The following is a 23,562-nucleotide window of genomic DNA, read 5'->3' as shown; positions in this document are numbered from 1 at the left end:
GGATGAATAGCTGTTGGTTAAACAGAAAGCCAAGGGCCATTTGCAATTTCATAGCTTCATCAGTTATAGTATGCCCCCCCTACTGACAGGTGCCTGTCCTTTCTGCTTTGTTTTACAGGTTTCGTTGGAGAAGGAGACTTTTGGTTATCTCAGCACCAAATGATGAGGAGTGGGGCTACCAGCATCAGATTAGCGCTCTCAGTGGACAGGCATGCAATCTCGGTAAGCTGCTTTACTAAAAAGATTACATTCATTCTTAGTGGCTGAACTCTTGACGGTCATTAAAACTACAGAAAAAAAGTTATCCATGTACAGATATACTTGCATAACCCAGAATTATTCTGGTATACAAAAACTGACACTGCAGGTTATGTAATTACTAAACGGTTAGCATGCATTTAAAGTGACCTATTGCAGGCTAATATGCCACTGGGGCTACATAGGTTCATAGGTGTATACTAGGCTAATGGCCCTGGAGCCTTTACAAGCCTAGCCCATAGAAGTGCTCTGGAATCGTGCCGCCCGACATTAGTTCCCAGTGCCTCTATCAAGTAGAGCTACTGGAGTGATCCCAGGGGTGAACGTTCTATTACTCATCCACTCATCAAGATTTCTGTTGAAGAGGGACAGCGAGGTGCTCTGCTTGACATGTATGGGAAGTCTATTCCAGAGCGTGGGCAGTCTCTGAGTGAGGAACCTGTCCCTCCAGCATGTTCTGTTGATTGTGGTAATGAGGTTGAGGTCTCTGGAGTGTGTGTGGTGCAGAGGGATTGGGATTTCTTTAGATGCAGCATTTCTAACAGAGCTGGGTCAGACATGGCTTTGTAAGTCAAGCAGAGATCACCTCTAAGTAGGCAATATGAGACAGAGAATAGCTGGAGTCTTTTGAGATTATCTGTGTAGGACATGTGTTTAATGCCTAGGATCCTTTTCGTGAGGTACTTCTGTGGCCTCTCCAGCTGTTGCAGGTGTCTAGTGAGGTACATGCCAAATGGGGCATTATATTCAATGACTGGTCTAATGAGGGAAGAGTAGAGAGAGACAATGACCTCTTTCTTCCTGGATGTAAAACCCTTGGTAATGAGATGTGCCACATAGAAGGACTTTCTGACCACAGTGGAAATGTGGTGGTCGAAGGAGAGGTTGCTATCAACCTGCATCCCCAGATCTCTGATAATGCCTTCAGTGTTCAGTGGGTTCCTATCAATGTGGTAATTAGTGGGAAATGAGTTTTTACCAAAGGGGATGACGATGCATTTTTTGGCGTTAAGCTTAAGTCCATGGTTTCGACACCAGTCATTGGTCTCAGTGAGGCCTTTCTGTAGGATGTTTGCATCATTTGGGGAGTTAATAATGGCTCCCAGCTTGCAGTCGTCTTCGAACTTGGTCAGCCAGAGTCCCCGGAACCAATCCCTGTTTGACTCCACTCGTGAGTGGCCAGCAGTCTGTCTTGGAGTCCGCTACTTTCACACTGTGTGTGTTCTATCTGTGAGCCAGTTTGCAACCCACCTAGTGATATAGGGGTTGATGTCTAGTTTGGTGAGTTTATCAATAATTCCTGAGTGAGGAATGGTATCAAAGATCTTGGCCAGATCAAGGTAGGCTGTATGCACTGCCTTACCTTTATCCACAGCCCTGGTGACTGACTCAAAGAAGTCAACCAGGATGAGCAGGCATGATCTCCCTTTCACAAAGCCAAATTGCGTAGGGTCTAGAGTTTGGAGATTTCCTATATCTTTGTTAATTAGGTCCATGACGATGCACTCCATAGCTTTACATATCAGACTCATCAGGCTAATGGGATGATAATTCCCAGGGTCTGTAGTCACTCCCCCTTTATGGAGAGGGTTGACTGTAGCAGTGCACTATTCAGTGGGGACAAAGCCTGAGGTGAGGCTGTGACTGAACGGGGCACACAGATGTGGTGCCAGTTTGCTTTATAGTTCATGTAAAACACAGCCAGGGATATTACTGGGTGCCATCTAAGCTGTATTCTTGGCCTTGGACAATGCAGTTTTAACCTGTGCTGCAATAATGCTGGCTGCCTGGCATTCTTACGGTATTGTGATTGGTCCTTTGGTGGGGGGGGTGTAAAGTTGGCAGTGAATATTTTGTTTTGTATGAAAATATATTGGTATTAATTTGTTATCCGATTTACATTAATAATAAAATACCTGGTAGTTGGCATAGAGAATTAAGGCTGTGAGCTGTAGCTCCTGTGGTACAGGGTTTGATTTCTCAGCCCTCATTTGCCGACTGTGTGAACTTGAGCAAGTTACCAGACATTGCTCCCAGGTCACCTCTGAAAAGGGACTGTGTTTTAAGTGGATCTGCCTGGTTAACAAATGGATATTATTGTCACCAAGTACAGACTGGGATCCATTCTCTGTAATGTCATGTGGTCATGTTGTTTAGTTTGCACGAATAGTTTTGCAGACGATTTTGAAGTCGCTTATTGAACATTAAGCAATGCATCTGTAGGCCTAAGAACTGTGACTCTTTCCTCAAGCTGTAGACTAAACTTGTTAGTTATGCTGTAAAATACGACAACCAGAAATAAATCACATGGGAAATACTTGCACAAATAAAGCCATACGTTTTTTTTTAAATGCGTATCATTCACCCTCACCACAACTGTATGTCAATTATATGTTACATCAAATGTAAAAAAATACCTTAATACACAGCACTTCACAACAAGGAAATTCTCCAACACATATTGGCAAAACTTCATTTGTCGCTCTTCTTTGACATATACAGTACTCCTTACTACCATTCCACATAGATGCAAGAAACTAAATATCTTGCCAGGTTTTCTTACTGACCATTGCACTTATTCTTCAACTAGCCCTTTAAATATGTAAAACCCTCTCTGGTCATAATCAGTAGTTATTCTTTCCACCAACGTAATGAAATGACTGCACTAAGTCATTTAACTTCTAAGAATTTGCTGCTCAGTATGCCACAATCAAAGCTTCTGCAGCACTTCTGGTATTCAGTTCTTCTCTCCTTTTCATATAAAAAAATATTTTTTACCCCCGTAAACAGCATTGTCTCATTGGCGGCACCAATCTAAAAAGACAACTGAAACAAAGAGAATGCGTGGAAGCTGTGAAAATGTTCTGACTCTCAAATGCTGTGCAACATTTAGTTAAACTAAGATATGTTTACAGAAAATAAATGAAAACAGCCAAATCCAATGCCCATATTTCCAGAAAACAATCCCAGCTATCTAATCCAGAATTATACAAGGTTGAAATTGTTTGTCTCATAAAACCTAGTTATCTTACCTCATTACTTAAGTTGTTTGATAATTTTAAGAATTTCATTCTAAACGTGTCTGTTCTATCAACTTTCCTTTCAATTTTCTCAAACATTTACTCAGATAATCCCTAAACTAGTGTAACCACTTTCATCCCATAATCAAATCTGAAGTTCATAAACTTGCTTTTAAAACTACCTGATAAATCACATCACTCACATTCAGACATACCAAGATCCTTAAAAAAGAACATCTCTCTCTTTCTCTCTATGTATGTATGTATGTATACATATATGTGTGTGTGTGTGTGTGTGTGTGTGTGTGTGTGTGTGTGTGTGTGTGTGTGTGTGTGTGTGTGTGTGTGTGTGTGTGTGTGAGTGTGTGTTTGTATATATATATATATATATATATATATATATATATATATAAAATCCTCTAACTCACATCTACAGTCTGACCTTAATCACAGGTACCATTCCAATACTTAGAAATCAGGGATAATTATCCCTCTTCCAGGTCTTCCATCCCTCCAACTTCCTGATCACACCTTGTGAATCTTAAGAGAGTTTCCTATCAGGTCAGATCTGCATCACCCCTGGGAGCCTGGGTACTCAGCAGGTGATGGCAAAGCATGTACAGAGTGTGGTGGCTATTGCTGCCATGGACACTGCATAAAATGTAAACAGAAGTGGAGAGAAACAAAACAGCAAAGGACTAAAAAGACAGTGATAATGAGAGAAAAATTCAAGTGCAAAAGCAGTTACCAGTAATGTGTCGTACAGTGAGTGACATGACTACTGTCTACAGAGGGTTAAAATGAGGTGATGTGTGCAGCAGCAGACAACAAAATACAATACAGAGTCCAGAGAGCAAGGTATTACAGTAGTATGTGTTGCCACAAGGGTAAAAATGAAGTGCCATCTAAGCAGTTCACCCATGTGCAGGTTATGTGAACAGTGCATGAGATGGAAACCTTGTGACCACAAAGAACAATGCAGCAGGTTGAACAATCCCATGAGCCTAAATTGGCCAGCCCATAGGAGCTTACCACTGAATGGCAGACATGGCTTTCCAGGCAGGGTCGTGCATGACACCAGGGAGACCATGCCATGTAGACACCACTAAAGATGTCCAAAAGTAATACCTGGTGGTAGAGTAATATACTGTGACATAAGGCAGCCACCATGAAGCATCACTTGACAGCCTGTCAGATGCTTGCTGATATTATTACAGGTATAACTGTCACAAGCAGGGAGAGGAAATGGGCAGTAGAAAAGAGTGACATGGCTGACTGACCAGAACACCATGTAGTAACAGTAGGGGTATAGCCATGGACATGGCACTTAATGAAGACAACCAACCAGGCCCAAAGTAGATAATGAAAGCTGAGATGATGATGAAACACTCACTGTCAGCATCACCATGCCACCAGCTAGTATCCCTGGTGGCTGGATGGACAGTAAAGTGCTTCACCTGCAGTAACAAGGTATGTCACATAATGCAAAGCAAAGCTGCATGCAATGGACAAAATAGCACCATTGTAAACATGAGCAGTGAACCTGGTGACTACTAACAAAGATACAGCTCTAACATTAGTGCCATAGACATATCCCTATGTCTGGACAGTATTGTTCGATACCTTTGGCAAGTCAGCTTGTTCTACTCTATTTGACCAGGTGCTGATATACAAAACACAAAAAGAAACATGTCCATGAATGGCATGTGTTGCATATAACTAAACAAGGATGCCTACTGTCACTCATCTAGTCAGGTTGAAGTAAACGAACATTCTGGGTTCTATTCAAGCAGCTTTATTATGTGCAAACACATTAGAAATGAAGCTAAGTAACTTTAACTTATAATCAGACTAGCTGTCTCATACATAGATGTTCACACTCTGGCTGTATTCACAAAATGGCATTTAAGCTAGTCCGTGCCTGCTATTTATATGCATGTTCAGGTCTTAAAAATGCTTCTTAAAAGGTACAACACACATGTTGTTCTACATCCTCCCTCACTGAGAAATGAGTCATGCAGTATTGACAACATTGACTAGCATGCAATTGATACAAAATAATTTTCATCATGCAATTATACAGAACTAGATATTATATACAACTACGTCCAGGTTGCTGTGTACTTCACACTGGGTATGGAAATACAACCAAATTGTGTGACATAGAAATTGGGATTATTTTTAGCAACTAGGATCATCTCTGCTGAGTATTCAACCTTAGGGACATCAGGAATACCCTCAGAAATGGTAGTGGGAGTCAAAAGACATGTTCTTAAACAGGAACATTGTCTGAATTGCTCTGAGATTTAGAGTCTGTATTACAGGAGCAATGTTGCAATATCAATTCTGCTACAGGAAGATGTCTACGATATCCCCTGTACTCCACATGCTAAGATTTCACAAAATAGGATCTCATCTCTGCACATGTACTTGTTGCTTGGCCAATCTGGTCAAAACCATTCGCCATTTGTATCCTCACTATCTCTTCTTCTTTCAATGGACAAAGAAATCTGCTCGATTTGCATAACTGGACTTCTGGAAAGAACGCTTTCTAAATAATTGGGCTTTAATTGCTTTGTTGTTTTTAGCTTTACGCCTCAACAAACTGGAACTAATAGGCAATGTTGTTCTGGTTTGCCTGGATAGAAGTCTTTGATCAGGTGAGCTAAGGATATCATCACCGGGTATGTTTCTGAAATTGAGTAGATTCAAAAAGACATTGGTATTATCATGCTTTGACTTCTTGAGTAATTGCTTTGCACTCTGTACTGCATGTTCAGCTAGTCCATTTGACTGTGGATATTCTGGACTACTAGTAACATGTACAAAGTCCCATTCTCTTACAAATTTCTGAAACAACTGGCTGGTAAATTGGGTACCATTGTCAGAGGTAACCTTTTGTGGACTTTCACTGACTGAGAATGACGTTTCAACTTGGTAATAACACTAGTGGAAGTTAGGTTAGGTAGCAGATTGATCTCAAATCAGTTTGAATAAGAGTCTACCAGTACTAAGTAATGTTGACTGTTCTACTTGAATATGTAAGTGGCTACTGTTGACCAAGGTAGTTCAGGAACTTGACTTAGATTAAGTGGTTCTTTCTGCAAATGCAGTTTAGTACTATTGCATACTGAACAAGAAGAAAGTGCTTTGTCAGTGTCTTTTGCTAGAGAAGTACAAAATACTAGTCCTCTCACCCTTCTTTTGGCAGCTTCAGAACCTGGGTGGCCACAATGCAAAATCTGAATGTATTCGTGTTGTAAGGAAGCAGGAACAAAAATCTTAGGACCTTTGAAAATAATGCCATCCTCCATCAACATCTCATATCTGTAAGGAAAGTGGGGTTGCGTTTCTGGTTGTACAATAGATTGCTTTGATGGCCATCCAACATTGATGTAGTGATTGACCTTTTGCAAAACTGGATCAGTCTTTGTATGATCTCTTAGCTCATCAAATCTTGCGGTAGAAAAATTATGCACTTCCATGACAACAAAGTCAAAATGCTCTGTGTCAAGCTGTTCCATTGTATTTCTGGATGATCTGGATAAGGTATCAGCCAAATAAAGAAGTTTGCCTTTTGTATAGACCATTTTGAAGTTGTACTTTTGCAATTTGAGCATCATTCTTTGTAATCTTGCTGGAAATGAATGCATATGCTTCTTTAAAATAGTAACCAGAGGTTGATGATCAGTTTTAATCTGAATTTCTGGACCATAGATATAATCATGAAACTTTGAACATGCAAACACAATAGCCAAAAGTTCTTTCTCAATCTGAGCATATTGCATTTCAGTTTGGGTAAGTGTTCTAGATGCATAGGCTACTGGTCTACCCTCCTGAAGAATAACTGCACAAAGACCAAATCTTGAAGCATCACAGGAAAGAGTTATTGCTTTGTTGACACCATAGTATCTTAATGTAGGTGGAGTTGCAATTTTCTGCTTAAGGTCTTTAAATGCTTTCTGGTGATGTTCTAACCATCACCATGTAACACTCTTACATGTTAGCTCTCTCAAAGGGGCTGTCAAGTCACTGAAGTCTGGTATAAACTTGCCTAAATAGCTGACCATACCAAGAAAACATTGTAGAGCTCGTACATTATCTGGCACTGACATCTCAAGAATGGCTGCTTTCTTGGACGGGTCTGGTCTCAAGCCAATGCTAGTAAATAAATGACGTACATATGATAACTTCTGGTAGTCTGAATTTGCACTTTAGAGGGTTGAACTTCAAGTTCACTTCATGTGCTTTGTCTAGAACTCTTAAGATTTCTGTCATTCTTTGCTTCGCCATTGCCTCCATCTAACAAATCATCTAATTTTCTCCTTTGCACACTGAAAGACTTGCAGGATTTATTCCAAATGGCATCCTGAGCAATCTGTATCTTCCAAATGGGGTAGTGTGTAGTCAGTAATGAAGATTTGCAATCAAGCATCACTTGCCAAAATGAACTTTTTGCATCTAAGAAAAAGCAGTAGCATTCGGTATTAGAGCTGCAACTTCCTCGACTGTGCACATAGGATGATGAGGTCTTTTTAATGCTTTGTTCAAATCTCTTGAGTCAGTGCATAGTCTGATTTCATCTGAGCCTTTTTTGTGAGCTGCTACCGTAGATGACAACCATTCGGTAAGTTCTGTAACTGGACAAATTACACCTTGCTGCACCATTCTGTCCATCTGGGCTTTGACTTTATGCTGCAAAGCTATTGGAACTTTTCTTGCTGGTCTGATCACTCGACTGATCTCTGGGTCTAACTTCATAGAATACACATCTGGAAGTTTGCCCAACTTGTCATCGAAAACATCAACATACTATGAAAAATAGTATTAGTGAAGCTGGAACTGGGACGTGCTTATTTGATGAACTTCTTTGGTAAAAGAAAGCAGATTCATTCTCAAACTGTTTGACACCCAGTAATGACTGCACAGGTCTTTGGACTACTGACACACCATCTACATAGAAAGCATTCTGTTGCAGATCTACTTGATCAATTTGCTTTTTAGAGTGACCCTTCTTTATAAAAATATGAGGCTTACTTGATTTACAAAATTTTTGAAAATGGTTCCTTTTCTTACATTTATGGCATTGCTGACCAAATGCTAAACACTTTTCTCTTTTAGACTTGTGGTTGGCACCACAATTGTGACAGTTAAAAAAGCTTGACTTGGGTTTTGCTGATTCACCCTTGTACTGTACTGAGCACGCTCTTTTAACTGAACTAGTCTTAGAACTTGCTGGAAGATTGAAGGTTTTCCTTGACACACCCACAGGGGCCTTGTGCTTAGGCCTGTTTCTGCCAGCCACATGTTGCATGATGTCTACATTTGCTCTGGAGCCTGCTGAAACCACACTCTTATCACTTCACTTGCAAGCATATTTTTGTGCCTTTCTGTAACTTCATGGACTTGACAAATCTCAATAGCTTTGCTCAGCATTAAATCGCTGTCACGAAGCAAAATCTTTCTCACAGCAGCACTACTAATACCACACATAAGCCTGTCTTTATTAACTCATCTTTTAAATCAACAAACCTACACATTTTAGCTTTGTTCCTCAGGTCAGTAATATAAGCTGCAAAAGTTTCTCCTTGCTTTTGATCCTGTAATGCCTCTCTACTGTAACATTGGTCTGGGGGGGTTTACACATCTCTCTGAACTTGCACTTCAAATGCTCAGGGTCTTCCCTTGATTCAGCCTGTACAATTTTATGACAATTTTTCCCTTCACCTTCATACAGTGCTGGTGTTTACACAAATGAATGCTCCCTTTCAATGGCCTCTGACCCTGCTTGTTTGAGCAAAATGAATGCCCTGGTGCATGCATCTTTATCAGAATAAGTTGCATGTATGAATATATCATACTCTTGCTCAAATATTCTCTAATTCTCTGCAATATTCTGATCAAATACAAGTGGTATTGCCATCTGCCATATTAATACATCTCAATGAAGACTTTTGCCAATATGCACAAGCACAAACACACACACACACGCACACACACACACACACACACACACACACACACACACACACACACACACACACACACACACACATATACATACATATGCCAGAAATTTATGCCAATACTTGTAACTATGCCCAAGAGCACAATAAGCCTCTATATAACTGAACTTTGTGAAATATGTCTCCCAGGTAGTGTAATACTCTTGAAATCACCTCTTATCAGTGTAAGAAGCATTTCAAATAACTGGACTGTGAGAATAAACTGGGCGAAAGAAGCTGAGAGCAAGAAACATTTCAAAGTGGCTGCACTTTGCAAATAAATAGTACACAGCACACTGAAATTTCCCCAAAATGGCTGTACTTTGCTAAACAACTCTGTATAGTGCAAGAAGCATTCTCTAATAGCAGCACTCTGTGAATAGCCACACCCAGCACAAGAAACTTTTCGAAATTACTGTGTTTGACTGCACGTTACAGCACTTTGCATATGGGAAACTCTTCGGAGTAAATGCACAGTAATAAACGCTCGCTGTAAGCACTTTTACACATTTTGAGATGCTTCGAATAACTATTAGAGCTCCAATCAATGCAAAGTAGTAGTTTATGCCAACTTTTGCACATTTTGAGATACTTTGAATAACTATCAGACCTCCAATCAATGCGAAGTAGTAGTTTATGCCAAAACACAGTAACTGGCAAAAAACATGCAGTTGCCTTGCTTTATTTATACTTAATCTGCTCTTTTTGCTCCTTGTTATATTTGTTTTGCTCATTTAATCTATGTTCATTATATTTCCTTGTGCTTGTTTTAACTCTAAACATGCTCATTTTACTCTAAACTTGCTCATTTAGCAATTCTGAGGTAATTCTAAACCCCTTATGTGCTTTTCTGGTGCTCATTTTATCAAAAAATCTTAATTTCAAGCATTTTGTCTGATTAATAAGCTTTCTTATGCTTCTCATTTGCTTAGTAAATGTTTGTGTGCTATTCGTTTGCCTAGTAATGCATTCTGTGCCCTTGTAATGCTCTGTTTTATCTTTTTTAATAAATAAATAATCCGTGCAAGTTTTCATTACCTTTAGCTTGTTTCTGGTCCTATTTTTTGCTCTCAGTTCACTTAGTTTGCCTTCACTATTAACTTTGCACCTCGTGGCTGTGAATAGCAGTCTCTGGAATCCTGGTTCTGTCACCATGTCGCTTGTCTGGATTCTGTTCGAGCAGCTTTATTATGTACAAACGCATTAGAAGTTAAGCTAAATAACTTTAACTTATATACAAACCAGCTGTCTCATACATAGATGCTCACATTCTGGCTGTACTAACAAAATGGCACTGAGGTTAGCACGTGCCTGCTATTTATATGCATGTTCAGGTCTTAGAAATGCTTCTAAAAGGTACAATACACATGTTATTCTACACCTACCTATATGTATGTAATCAGCAGTCAGTGCTGCTCTGTAGAATTCTGGATCCCTCACTCTAATTTCCTCTTCCTATTGGCTAAGAAGGTTGTTTAATATACATGAAACTGCTTGGTGAAAATATTACATAACATGCAAAAAGAGTCTTCAGGAAGAAATCCCTGACCTTCACATTCACTTCAGTTATCAATTACGGTCACTATGTTATCCATTAATCTATCTAGACAACTGCTGTTTGCAATATTCTGGCCATCAGCTCTCAGTTTTCAATGTTTCCTTTCTTGACATAATATTTCCAACCACCGTGGCATCCCTGTTTGTGATGCTGCTTTACAGCCCATGAAGAGCTACCTGCACAGGTTCCTTTAGGTTCTATGAATTTTTAGAATTACCAAATGGATGTGCACATTTAATAGTTAAGTGGGTAAGTGAACAGATCCTTCTCAGACCCTTTACAGCCATGATTTGTGCCACACGGGCAACAGCAATTACAATATAGACAAGTTACTGCAGGCCTTCAGCCAACATGTTTTTGGGATGTGGAAGAAACCAAAGCACAATCACCCGGTGAAAACCCAGTCAGCCACAAAAAGAACAAGCAAGCATCAACACAGACACTAATCATAGGTCAGGACTGAGCTTCCAGCCCTGGAGTTTTAAGGTATAGATCTTACCAATAAGCTGCCATTGTATGTTAATTCTGACTGGTGAAATAGGAAACATGATAGTTGGGAATGAAACAACCACACATAGCCCCTTTAATTGTAATGTTGCTGTTCAAAAAGAATGTGAGAGAAGATGTTGTTACCATATCTACAATTTTAGTTAGCAAGTCTAAGGTACTGGCTAACCTAATGTTACTACATAATGTTACAAACAATGTTAAGTTTAAGTAATCATTATAGTAGAGTACAAATTTTAACCTATTAACATGGACTAGATGGTGGAACAATGACAAAAGTAACTGCCACACCGTGTCTTCATTACATCAAAGGGCTTGAATCAATCAATTATAAAACAGTCATAATCAGTCAACAAAATGGAAGTTGAGCAGTTTATCAAACACATTTTAAACAAATGGCATCCTGAACTGAAACCCATATAAGGTATCTTTATTGGAATGGCGTGAAGTTACATTTTTATACCCGCATGATTATCTAATTTTGGAAAAGTAACAGAAGGCTGTCTTACTTATTACTGAGTGAATATTTATGTATTTATTTGTTAATCATATATATGGGGAAGATGATGCAAAGGACCATTCTCAGACACAATCCAGTCTAGTGTGAAGACAAAACAGAGTTACGTACAACATAATAAAAGGTGCTAGATAGAGGTCATTAATAAGAAACAAAACAGAAATGAAACAAGTAGAAAATTATTTAAAATAACAGTTATAGAAGCTATGTATTGCACAACTCAAAGACCATTGCCTGCAGGACAAGCAGTCAGAAATTTCTTTTCAGGCTAAGAGAAAAGGACGCGTAACCATATTCCTTGAAACAAGAACATATAATTTGATTTGATAAGTAAGCATGCAATTTGCTTGTAAAGGCTGAGAGCTCTGACAGATTTTGTTTATAGAAGCACAGTTAGAAAAAGGCCTTTTAACCACCCTAATCCTTAATAACGAGCTGGTTGAAGAAGAATAGGCATGTTACAATGCTGATAAAGTTGAGTAAAACAGGAAGGGTGATTTTTTATTTATTGAGCAACCACTTTGCTCTGGCTAAGAATACACAGAGGTAACAGATTTCCAAACTTCAAGTGAGAGCGGTTTTGTACTACTATAGGCAACTTTTATCTGAGCATGGACCATAATAGATAAAATCCAGGCTGTGTGATAGTTAAGGAACTTCCGGGATCTAGCCAAAGACCTACAGTCATGCATTTATGTCTGTATCCATTCATTTTTGCTATTTAATTATTTTATAAATAAGTAACATATTTGATCAGAAAGGGACATTGTGCTGCCCTGTGTGACAGTGAGACTCATTGTACATAGGTTCATAGGTTGGTACTAGGCTATCAGCCCTAGGGCCAATACAAGCCTAGCCATAACAGTTCCCTGGCTATTTCTTCCCACACTATTTACTTCCCTGGACCTTTGTCTAGTAGGGCGACTGATGTCATCCCTGGGGTGAATTTCCTTTCTCCCATCCAATCGTCAAGGTTCCTTTTGAAGAGGGCCAAAGAGGCACTCTGCTTGACATGTATGGGCAATCTATTCCAGAGTCTGGGGAGTCTCTGGGTCAGGAACCTATCCCTCCAGCATGTTTTGTTTATTGTGATGACAAGGTTTAGATCCCTGGAGCGTGTGGCTCTGAGGGATTGGGATTTCTTTAAGTGTAGCATGTCCAACAGCTCTGGGTTTGACATGGCCTTGTATGTTAAGCAGAGATTGCCTCTGAGTAGACAATATGCGACAGAGTATAGCTGGAGTTTTTTAAGGCGGTCAGCGTAGGGCATCTGCTTTAGGCCTGTGATTCTTTTAGTCAGGTATTTCTGCGGCCTTTCCAGTTGTTGCAGATGTCTTGAGAGGTACATACCAAACGGGGCATTGTATTCTATAATGGGTCTAATGAGGGATGAGTACAGTGGGACAATGACCTCCTTTTTTCTGGATGAAAAGCCCTTAGTGATGAGGTGTGCCACATAGAAGGATTTCCTGACTGTTGTGGCGATGTGGTTATCGAAGGTGAGACCACTGTCCACCTGTGTCCCTAAGTCTCTTATCACACTTTTGGTGTTTAGTGTACTGCCACCTATATGGTAATTCACAGATACATGTTTTTTCCCAAAGGGATAACTATACATTTCTTGGCATTGAGCTTGAGCCTATGGCTCTGGCACCAAGCATCTGTTTCTGTAAGGCCCTTTTGTAGAGTATCCACATCATTTAGGGATTCAGTAATGGCTCCCAGTTTGCAGTCATCTGCGAACTTTGTTAGCCAGAGTCCCTTAGTGTTGGCCTGTACTTCAGAGAAGTAGATGCCAAACAAGAGCGGTCCCAGGACTGAACCCTGAGGTACTCCACTTGTCACTTGTCTGGAGCTGGATTTGGAGTCAGCTACTTTTACAGTGTTGGTTCTATCAGTAAGCCAGTTAGCAACCCATTGGGTGACGTAGGGATTAATGCCCAGCTTAGTAAGTTTATCTATGATTCCAGAATGGGGGATGGTGTCAATGGCCTTGGCAAGGTCTAGATAGGCTCTGTGGACCACCTTACCCTTGTCCATGGCTCTGGAGACTGATTCAAAGAAGTCAATCAGGTTCAGGAGACAAGATCGGCCCTTCACGAACCCAAACTGGGTGGGGTCCAGTGTTTGAAGGTTGCCAATGTCTTTGTTTATAAGTTCCATGATAATACACTCCATGGCCTTGCAGATAAGGCTTGTCAAACTGATGGGATGGTAGTTTCCGGGATCCAAGGTGGATCCCCCCTTTTGGAGTGGGATAAATGTAGCTGTGCGCCACTCAGTGGGCACGAAACCTGAGGTGAGGCTATGATTAAACATGACACTTAGGGGAAGTGTCAGTTCATATTGTAGTTCATGTAGTACACAGCCCGGGATGTCATCTCTTCCCATGGATGCTGTATTCTTAGCTTTGGAGAGTGCATTTTTTACCTGTGTGGACGTTATTACTGGAATTTGGCTATCTTGCGGTATCAAGATGGGCCATTTAGGGGGTGAGAGGAGGGTGAAGTTGGCACTGAATCAATCTGCCAGGATATTGGCAATATCCTTGGGATCAGTATATTTAATGCCATTCTGTTTTAGCTCAGAGCAGATCTGAGCATTGCCTTTTAGATTCTTGACATAGTTATAGAATGCCTTGTGGTTGTCTTTGGAATCTTTGGCAATTTTATTTTCGTAACTAGCTTTGGAGGATTTTATAGTTTTTTTATAGCTTAAATGATGCAATTTTCATTTCCAGTTTACTAAAGTTAAAGGTTTATGACAGGTAATATTTCCTGTCAGTTTAGGTAAAGGTTGTAACAGCAGAGAGATACATGTGCATGTATATACATATATTTTTCCAGCACAAAAATGGTTAAAATGCTTAGGGCATTATTCTAGTGTTTCATTGGTTTAAAAGTTTTGAACTTGCTGATGTCATGTATAAACTGAGTGTCTTTTTTAAAATACTTTTATCTGAGGAAGTTTGGAGATTGTTCTAAATGAAAGTGCTTACAATAAATGGTTTTATCTTGATTCACCTTGTTTGATTGAGCTGCATCTTCAAGTACTGGTTTATTCCATTTTGTTTTCTTCTGCTGAGGAGTACAGGGATCTTACGACCTCCTTGTTCCTGGCTGAAATACCCTTATTTATGAGGTAGGCCATGTAGAAAGCCTTCCGTACAACGGAGGCAATGTGGTGGTCAAAGGTCAGGTTGCTATTAACCTGGGTACCCATGTCCCTCACAACTGATGGCATGCTTAGTACATTGTTATTAATGTGATAATTAGTGGGGATTACATTTTCCCCAAAGGGGATAATGATGCATTTCTTGGCATTCATTTTGAGACCATGCTTCTGGCACTGGTCATTAGTTTGGGTAAGGCCCTCTTGGAGGATGTTCACATCACTAGAGGAGTTTATGACAGAACCCAGCTTGCAGTCATCTGCAAACTTGGTCAGCCACAGACCACAGGTTTTGGCTTGCACCTTAGAAAAGTATATCCCAAACAGTAGAGGCCCCAAGAGGTACACCGCTCATTACGAGTCTACAACTAGAGGTGGCTTCCCCTACTTTGAGTGAGTTTTATCAGTGAGCCAGTTAGCTACCCATCTGGTAACATGCAGGTCGATGCCTAGCTGGGAGAGTTTATCTATTATGCCTGAGTGGGGAATAGTGTCAAAGGATTTGGCTAGGTTAAGGTAAGTGCTGTGCACCATTTTCCCCTCGTCCATAGCTTTGGTGACTGTTTCAAAGAAGTCAACCAACTTTAACAAGCATGACCTCCCTCTGACAAAACCAAATAGTTTGGGGTCAAGTGTTTGAAGATTGGCAATGTCCTTGTTTAAAAGGTCCATTATAATGTGTTCCATGGCCTTGCAGATCAGGATAGTTAGGCTGATGAGCCTATAATTGCCTGGGTCAGTGGGCGCTCCACCTTTGTGTAGAGGAATAACAGTGGCTGTCCTCCATTCAGCTGGGATGAAGCCGGTGCTCAGGCTTTGTTTGAACCTTGTATGTGACATCAACAGAACTTGCTGTAGAGACAGATTTGTCTCACAGAGTTTGCACCACCTGTGGAACAGGCTTCCTATTCATGTTAAACAAAGCCCCTCATTGGCCCTATTTAAGCGCAATTTGGACAACAGAAATTCACCCAGGCGGTTCCACTTGTGTCCCTCTTGGACAAGGGCAATAGGTGCTGATTTTAGTGTCTGCTTGAACCAGACACCCTTAGGAACATGGGTTAACTTAGTTAGGCTTGTAAGGGCCATGGGACCACTAGCCTAGTGACCTCTTATGATCCTGTGATCCTATGATAATACCTCAGTTGAAACAGATTCCAACACAAAGTTTCTCGGAGACTTAATTGATGATAACTTAAAATATAATCAACACATCACTCAAGCCATCAAGAAAACTCGCCAAAAGTTGGGCTTCCTCTACAGAAACAAACCATTTCTCACTGACTACACTAGGAATTCTTTAGCAATGTACTATCTTATCTCTTCACTTCTCTATGCAGAACCCATCCTGACTAACCTTCACTTTACATTAAAAACTTGAGGTTTGCTACAATAAAATAGCTAAGCTTGCATCCACCTTACCATACCATTTACACCACTGCTTAACACTGAAGTACCTACATTAACTCCAACTACCTAATTATCTTACCTACTCCCACCTGCTTAGTGCCTGCAAAATAATACACAAACCCAGTACCTGTCCATCACTACAAATCATTCTCAAATGCAGCTTCCCTCCTAGGAATATCTACTCACAGAACAAATATTTCCTGACCAAGACTAAGTCTCATAACAGTGCACTTGACTCACTTTACTCAACCTGTTTTGCTAAGCACTAGACCTCCACCCACCCTAAAACAAGACAACATTACCATGCATTTCAAACACAAAGTAAAACAACACCTTACTTCCTCATGGCTGTACTCATGTTCCCATCCTGAATAAACCCATATTTCGTTCTGTTTCTCTTTCATTTCCAGTCTCTCTGTCAGTTACCCTGATTCTTTCACCTTTCTTATCTCTGTCTCTTTCTCTTTCATCCTCACTACTGCTCCTCCAACTAACCTTTATCCATAATCCTGTCCTACTAATGCGCCCTCCTTACTCACTTCATCATCCTCCCTATCTACTGTTATCTCAGCCTCTCCACTATCAGAACTTTTTCTATTTATGTTTTTCTTGATTATTTCTGCTTATGCCCTTCCTCCTCCTCCTCCTCTTCTAGTTTCATTTTCTGCACTAGTGACATCTACCTCATTAATGTCAGTGTAGATATACTGAACCAATGTGCGTTATCATTGCTCTTGTATCTCCAGCTATTACATGTTAATGTGTTTTTGATTTAAGTAAAGTTATTTATTTTTTTTTTATTTATTTATTTATGATTTGTTGACCGGGAAAGTCCGACTAGGTTCCACAGAGCCTGTTTTCAGCAGAGGCCCAGGGAGAAATGCTCCAGATGCATGTCTTTGGAATGTGGGAGGAAACCGGAGTGCCCGGAGGAAACCCACGCGAACACAGGGAGAACATGCAAACTCCACACAGAAGGCACCCCAGCCGAGAATCGAACCAGTGAACCTCTTGCTGTGAGGTGACAACTTTAACCGCTGTACCACTGCGCCACCCAAGTAATTGCCGCTAAAGTAATATAACTTCTAAAGTGTATAATATATGTCTTTACTATTTGTCTCAATACCACCTGCAAAGTAATGTTTAAAATGTTTAATTTTTATTGTTGCTCGTTATAAGTGAGTATTGTATTTAAAATGTTTAACTTTTATTGTTGCTCGTTATAAGTGAGTATTGTATGTGGAGCTTTTCTCCCCAGGCTTCCAGTGAAAATGGGACTTGTGCCAAATTAGACTTTCCCAGAAAACAAAAGACAATAAATAAATAAACATGCATTTCAAAATAATGTCATCAGATGATATTCTTATAAATAACTAGGGTGTTCACTAGGCCATCCTAAGCTGCAGGGTGGCTGCAGGTGTTCTTATCGTGGCCATCCCCCACTTAGTATACCACTTCACCTAGCAACCAGACATCCTGACACCAGACTGTCAGCATGGCACCCTAGTAGTTTGGCACACAGTCTAATAATCTATTTATAATTACTGCACTGTAAGCTAAATATTCTGCAGGCTATACCTTTCTATAGATGCATAAAGCAGGTACAGTAACTGTGAAGAAATGCACCATGGGCATATATGTGACAAAATCTGCAGTGGTACATGTAGAACCTTGAAATGCTGCACTAAACACTACACTGCAACTGGAATATGCATTTCATTACCTTAATTGCATGCTGGATCTGTAGATACCAGTAAGCAGAAACAACTTCAGTTGAGCTGGCTATTAGTGGTTTTGCTTAGTCTCACTATCCCTTTGCTGTTAAGCATATGTTTTAGGTCTCATTCTCTTATCTGCACAGGTAGAAATGTTTTGATAGAAGAAATAAGATACCCCTCAAAAGCAAACCTTATTAATCTATGATTTCCTTCCCACAGGACTTCGACATGTTGCCATTATGAGATTAGTAGGAGATTCAGTTGATAATGGTGGAATATTGGAACTGTTTTCCATAAATGGTATGATTATTTTCTTTTTATATACCTGAATTATTCAAATGTGTATAAAGTTCTGGTGTTTCAGAGAGTAAATGTGAACGTTCTATATTATTTATTATAGTTTTAGTTAATCTGTGACACAAAATAATTTACAGTTTTAGAACAAATGAATGTCAAAAGAGTTTGTTTGCTTTACTCAAAATGAAATGACAAATCTGTATTATTTTTAAATATTTAATAAAAGGGAAATTGTATGGAGTAGCAGCTATCAAGCCAAATAATATGTATTAACTAATTATTTGACTAAATTTGTTAAGTCACTGTTTGCTAAAGGAATAATTCCCAATAATTGTAATTTCATGAGTAAACTCCAGGAACACTTGGTAAGTGATTTACTCAAAGTAATGTTTTAACAAGTGGAAGCTGTCAGATTCAAACCTGGATAGTCATAGCATATTACTTTAACAACTAAGGTACGGTTATTTTAGTAGCGAGCAATCCAAATGATGTAAATGATAGTTGTAGACTACAAAAGACAGAGGGAAAGAATGTGGATTTTAAAGGTGTTTTTGTTCTAAATTATAACAGTGGTGCAAATTGTATTAAGACAATGACTGAGAACAACTGGAATATTTTTGTTAGTTTTTCAGACCTGGATGTGATTTTTTAAAGACTATAAAATCTGTGTTTAGGAAAGGGCAAAATGTAAAAGAATTATTAGAACAAGATAAAAATATGAATAGGGGCACTAGTAGGAAAATTATTGATATGTTTAAGTGTGGAGCCAGTGCTCAATGCCCATATGTTTCTATTAAGGATTTGGTATATATTAGTAGTAGAGATAGATTTATACAAGCAAAACAGGCAGCTAATTGTAATAGTAAAGGGGTAATATACTTGGCCAAGTGTAAAAAATTTGATTTTTTTTTATGTGGGTGAGACCAAGAGCATACTCAAGCAAAAGGCTTATGAGCATCTTTATGATGTTAAAATGAAAAATTTAACTAATGCTCTGAATAAACACACTTTAGGTTGCAATCAGGCTGCATTTTCTTTCTTTGTACTAGATGAAGTGCTACAAGATGGTGGGGGAGGGTCCTTGAAAAACAAAAACAGAATGCAGGGAGATTTATTGGTAATGGGTTTTGGAGGCAAATAAGTCCCTTGGGTTGACTGGATATGTATCCCTGGCCCCTGTCCTTAAACTCCAGTCTGCAAGGTTATAGTATATTACACTGTTTTTTAGAAGTTTATTGCTTTTTTAACAGCCATTGATATACCTTTAGTTAGTGAGTGAATTTTTTAAATAAACTGAAAATTTACATGTTTGAAGGATTTTAGATATTCTACCTCAGCTTTTTTTGTAGAACAAAGTGAAAATTTATGTTTGAAGGATTTTAGATATTTTATTCTAGTCTCTTGACACTAGATGGTTCTATGGTCTGCATAATTTATTTTTGGTTTATGCTTACAATTTATGTATAAGAATTTAATTTAAGATGTTTTTAATATTTTAAAATGTATATTTACAGTGGTTGTTAAGAATTTTAAGGAGTTTAATGTATTAATAAGAAGTTTTACAGGTTAATAAACATAATTTTAAGGATGTTCTTTAAAGGAAGATTTGGGTTGATTTTTATTGAATGATTAAGTAAATAACTGTTGTGATTGGTGGGTATATAAATATGTGGTTGGTATGACTTGCTGGTTCATTATCTGATGAAGTTCTGTAGGTTAGAACAAAAACGCAGAGTTAACAGTTAATGTGGGTTATTGTTTTGTTCATTGCTGTATCCTGATAATAAATCTGTGTGTTTTCCACCTACAATTGTCTGGGAACATTACCTCTACAGTGCCTTGCTCTTTGCGGTTGGTGTGCTACTAGTTTCGGCTGGTAGTTTTTTGGCGCTGGTTCTGGTTCCTCCTTTTTTTTGTGCTAAATAGAGGGATAAAGCCCTAACTATGGCCCAGAGTACCCAAGTTTCTTTAGTAGCTTGAGTGCTTTATGGAGCTAGCAGGCAGGATAGGCATGTCCATCTTTGTGAGGTGGGTGGCAGAGTTGGTCACAGGTCATAGCAATCATTCAGATGACCAGGGCAATCCCACAACCAGGATGCGTACGTTTGACACACAAAGCTACCAACTGGCCATAGCCTTCAGTGAGCAAGTGTACAACAGTATGCACTTGCACAGGAGAAGGCATTGTGGTTCCCATGGTAATGTGTCATACATCATCCCACCCAGGGGTGGGGTTAGGACAAATTATAAAAAATGTCCTCACTGTCAAGATGCCAATGATGACACAAGTACCCCTCATTGCTGCCTTAATGACGGCCCCTTAGACGGCCCTGAAAAATTAACTTGAACCAAAATGAAAGGTTTGTGGGGCAACAAGAGCAGTAAAAAGCTAATTGGCATTATCACATTTAAGGCTTTTAGTTCTACACCCTTCCCAGCTAATCATTTGTTAAAACGATGGGTGAACAGTCTTTAGCAGAAACTGGTGGTGTTCGTTAATAGGAGACTTTGTTCACTTTCAGATTAATTACTTGCAACAAACTCACCTTACTTCATTGGATGATTAATATTTATATATCTGTATATATTCTACTTCTTTGACTTGACTGCATGTTTAACTAAATAACATCTCTACCACTTCCATTGTATCTTTTTGCATTTTAATGAGAGATTTCTGTTTGCATTGTAGTTATGTGTGCATTAAGTATTTATTTTATACTTTCTGTATGTAATATGTGTGCAAAAGCTTTCTAATTCTTTTATTATTCCACAAGTAAAATCTGAATGTAGAAATACTTTACTTATAGTCACATAAACAATTACCTTGGCCTCTGTGTCTGAAGTATTTCTGACTATCCACAGAAAAATAATGTGGTCTGTGTTTTTTTTTCCTTTTGATATATTTCAGTCAGTATCATGTCTGCTTGTTTAACTCCTATTGCAATTACTGTAGAGTCAGTTGTAAACTAAGGAATGGGATTTTAAACTTTAGATTACACTGTAGCATGTTATGATATATGCTGACCTATGTGCTGTATATTTTCTAGCAGCCAAATAACTATGTCAAAAACGGTGTTTAATTAAAACACTGTACTCTTTCTCCAAATAAAGTTTTTTTGTGTGTCTTAAAATACTTTGTTGTTCCATGATATTTTATCATCCTAGAAAAATATTCCATCAAGTGACAGCTATGCAGCTTGTCCAGGTTTTCCATTTATCAGTACTGAGCTTTGGAATATTCATGTTCTAGCCATCTGTTCCTTGTTATATATCCACTGTTAACAGCTTCAGGTCCAAGATACTCCACCAGTGCTTTATAATCCTGATCTTTCAAATACAAAACATCATTCTTCTTGTTTTCTTTGAAAATATTCTCTCTCTCTTTCTATTGATTTGTTAACATTTTCTAATCCTGGACTACACATAACTGACACATGGTCCAGAAAGGACTTCAGAAATTATTTATACAACAAAAGCAGAAAGTACTTCTATCTGAATATCGCCATTTAGCACTACATCTGCTATTGTGTTTGCCTGTGACCTAACTGTATCACAATACTATGGTGTAAAGCAGTGATTATTTTATCACACATTCTCACCAGTATGTCATTGTCTTCTTTCACACTGTAATGTTTACTAGACTAAATATTCATTGTTGTCACTTGTGCAGACACACTCATTTGTTTGTGATAAAACTTAACCAACTGTTGTTCACTTATTTAAATAAATTTCACAGTCATTTTCAGAGTTAGATATGATTTTGTTATAGTAGCCACCAAGTAGTCTATGTCACTAGCATGTTTGTACTCTCACACACCCATACGATGCATATGGTAAATACACTTTAAACGTCACTGGTGACAACTTAGACCTCTGGGTGTGTCTACTTATTGCCACTCTGAATATATTCCTTGATATTTCATTCTGACATTTCTGCTCTTTACTTTTTCATCCAGACTAAGATGAGATTATTTATAAAAGTTTGTAGCTTGTTGATCAAAAGTATGTTTCACAGAGCCAAAACCCTTGGAGTAATACAGAAATGCAGCCACCCACATGTATTAGCAAGTTGCTATCAAACCCTTCTTCGAAAAGCCAAAACAAGTACAGTGATTGATTGGACAGTCAGCTCAGTGACATACAGGGATGAAGCCATGTCTGCGCCTGAAATGACCTGGGCTTGATTAGCAGACTATGCACAGGAACATAATAATATAGGAACATTGAAAAAGTAGAATGCAAGCCATCACTGTGACTGTAAGATGCCTAGCCATACTCACTGTTAAGTAGACATACTTTAAAGTTATTGCCACCCTTTGCAACTATTTAATAGTGCTCACCTCCCAAGTCAAGAAGAGCTGTAGATGACACCCTTTGTGTCAATTTGTGTCTACCCATCCAATCATTAAAGTTGTATCTCATCAACATTATACTTTTTATGGAAATACCTGACTTTTTATTAACTTGTTTTATATGTGTAATTTTGGCTATGTGTGCTTCAGTGAGAGAGAAGGATATCCTGGCTCTTCTGCCTTTTGGTGCACTTCCCCTCCTTCCTGCATGCCTATTTCCAGAGTTACAGCATGTGCTTCTGGCTGTGCATTTCAAATGTATAGTGTATGTTCCTAAACTGTAAACTGTTTACTATACATATTTGCTATTTGCTGTGTATTATTTTAAACAAACCTATCTGCTCCTTCGCAGTGCTGTTATGAGCATGTATAGACTGAGACTGTGAATGTGGGGCTTAATGTACCACCCCCTGTTGAGTCTACACTCATACTGGAAGACTTTAAAATGACAAAGCTGCATGGAGGCCCTGGTTGAGAAGAATGGCTTGCCTGATCTATCTCTGAGTGGGCAACTGTTTTTGGATTTCTGAGATAGTAACGAATAATCCATAATGGCCATCATGTTCAAACACAAAGCTGCTCATATGTGTGCTGGATACCACAAAACTTTCAGCCAAAGGTCATTGATTGACTTTTATAGTTATGTCATCAGATATGAAACCTTCAGTTCTGCTCACTTAGGTACATCAAGTTGCAGAGCTATCAGCTGGTTACCACTTGGTAGTGAGTTATGTTAGTAAGGAGAGTAA

General features: G+C 39.0%; 1 protein-coding gene across 1 annotated transcript in view; it reads left to right on the top strand.

Moving 5' to 3' along the window:
- CCDC80 (coiled-coil domain containing 80) overlaps positions 1–23,562 on the top strand; it is a 451,240-nt gene that overhangs the window by 403,744 nt on the left and 23,934 nt on the right. The window contains exons 5-6 of the mRNA XM_044072370.1: positions 119–222; positions 18,384–18,464. Coding sequence (XP_043928305.1) covers positions 119–222; positions 18,384–18,464 — 185 coding nt within the window. The remainder of the gene's footprint in view (positions 1–118; positions 223–18,383; positions 18,465–23,562) is intronic.

This window comes from Protopterus annectens, chromosome 5.part0, assembly GCF_019279795.1.
Source record: "Protopterus annectens isolate FY-2018-M chromosome 5.part0, PAN1.0, whole genome shotgun sequence".
In the NCBI taxonomy this organism is placed as follows: domain Eukaryota; kingdom Metazoa; phylum Chordata; order Ceratodontiformes; family Protopteridae; genus Protopterus; species Protopterus annectens.
The sequence above is the reverse complement of the archived record's forward strand: the minus strand, read 5'-3'. Positions and strand labels throughout refer to the sequence as shown.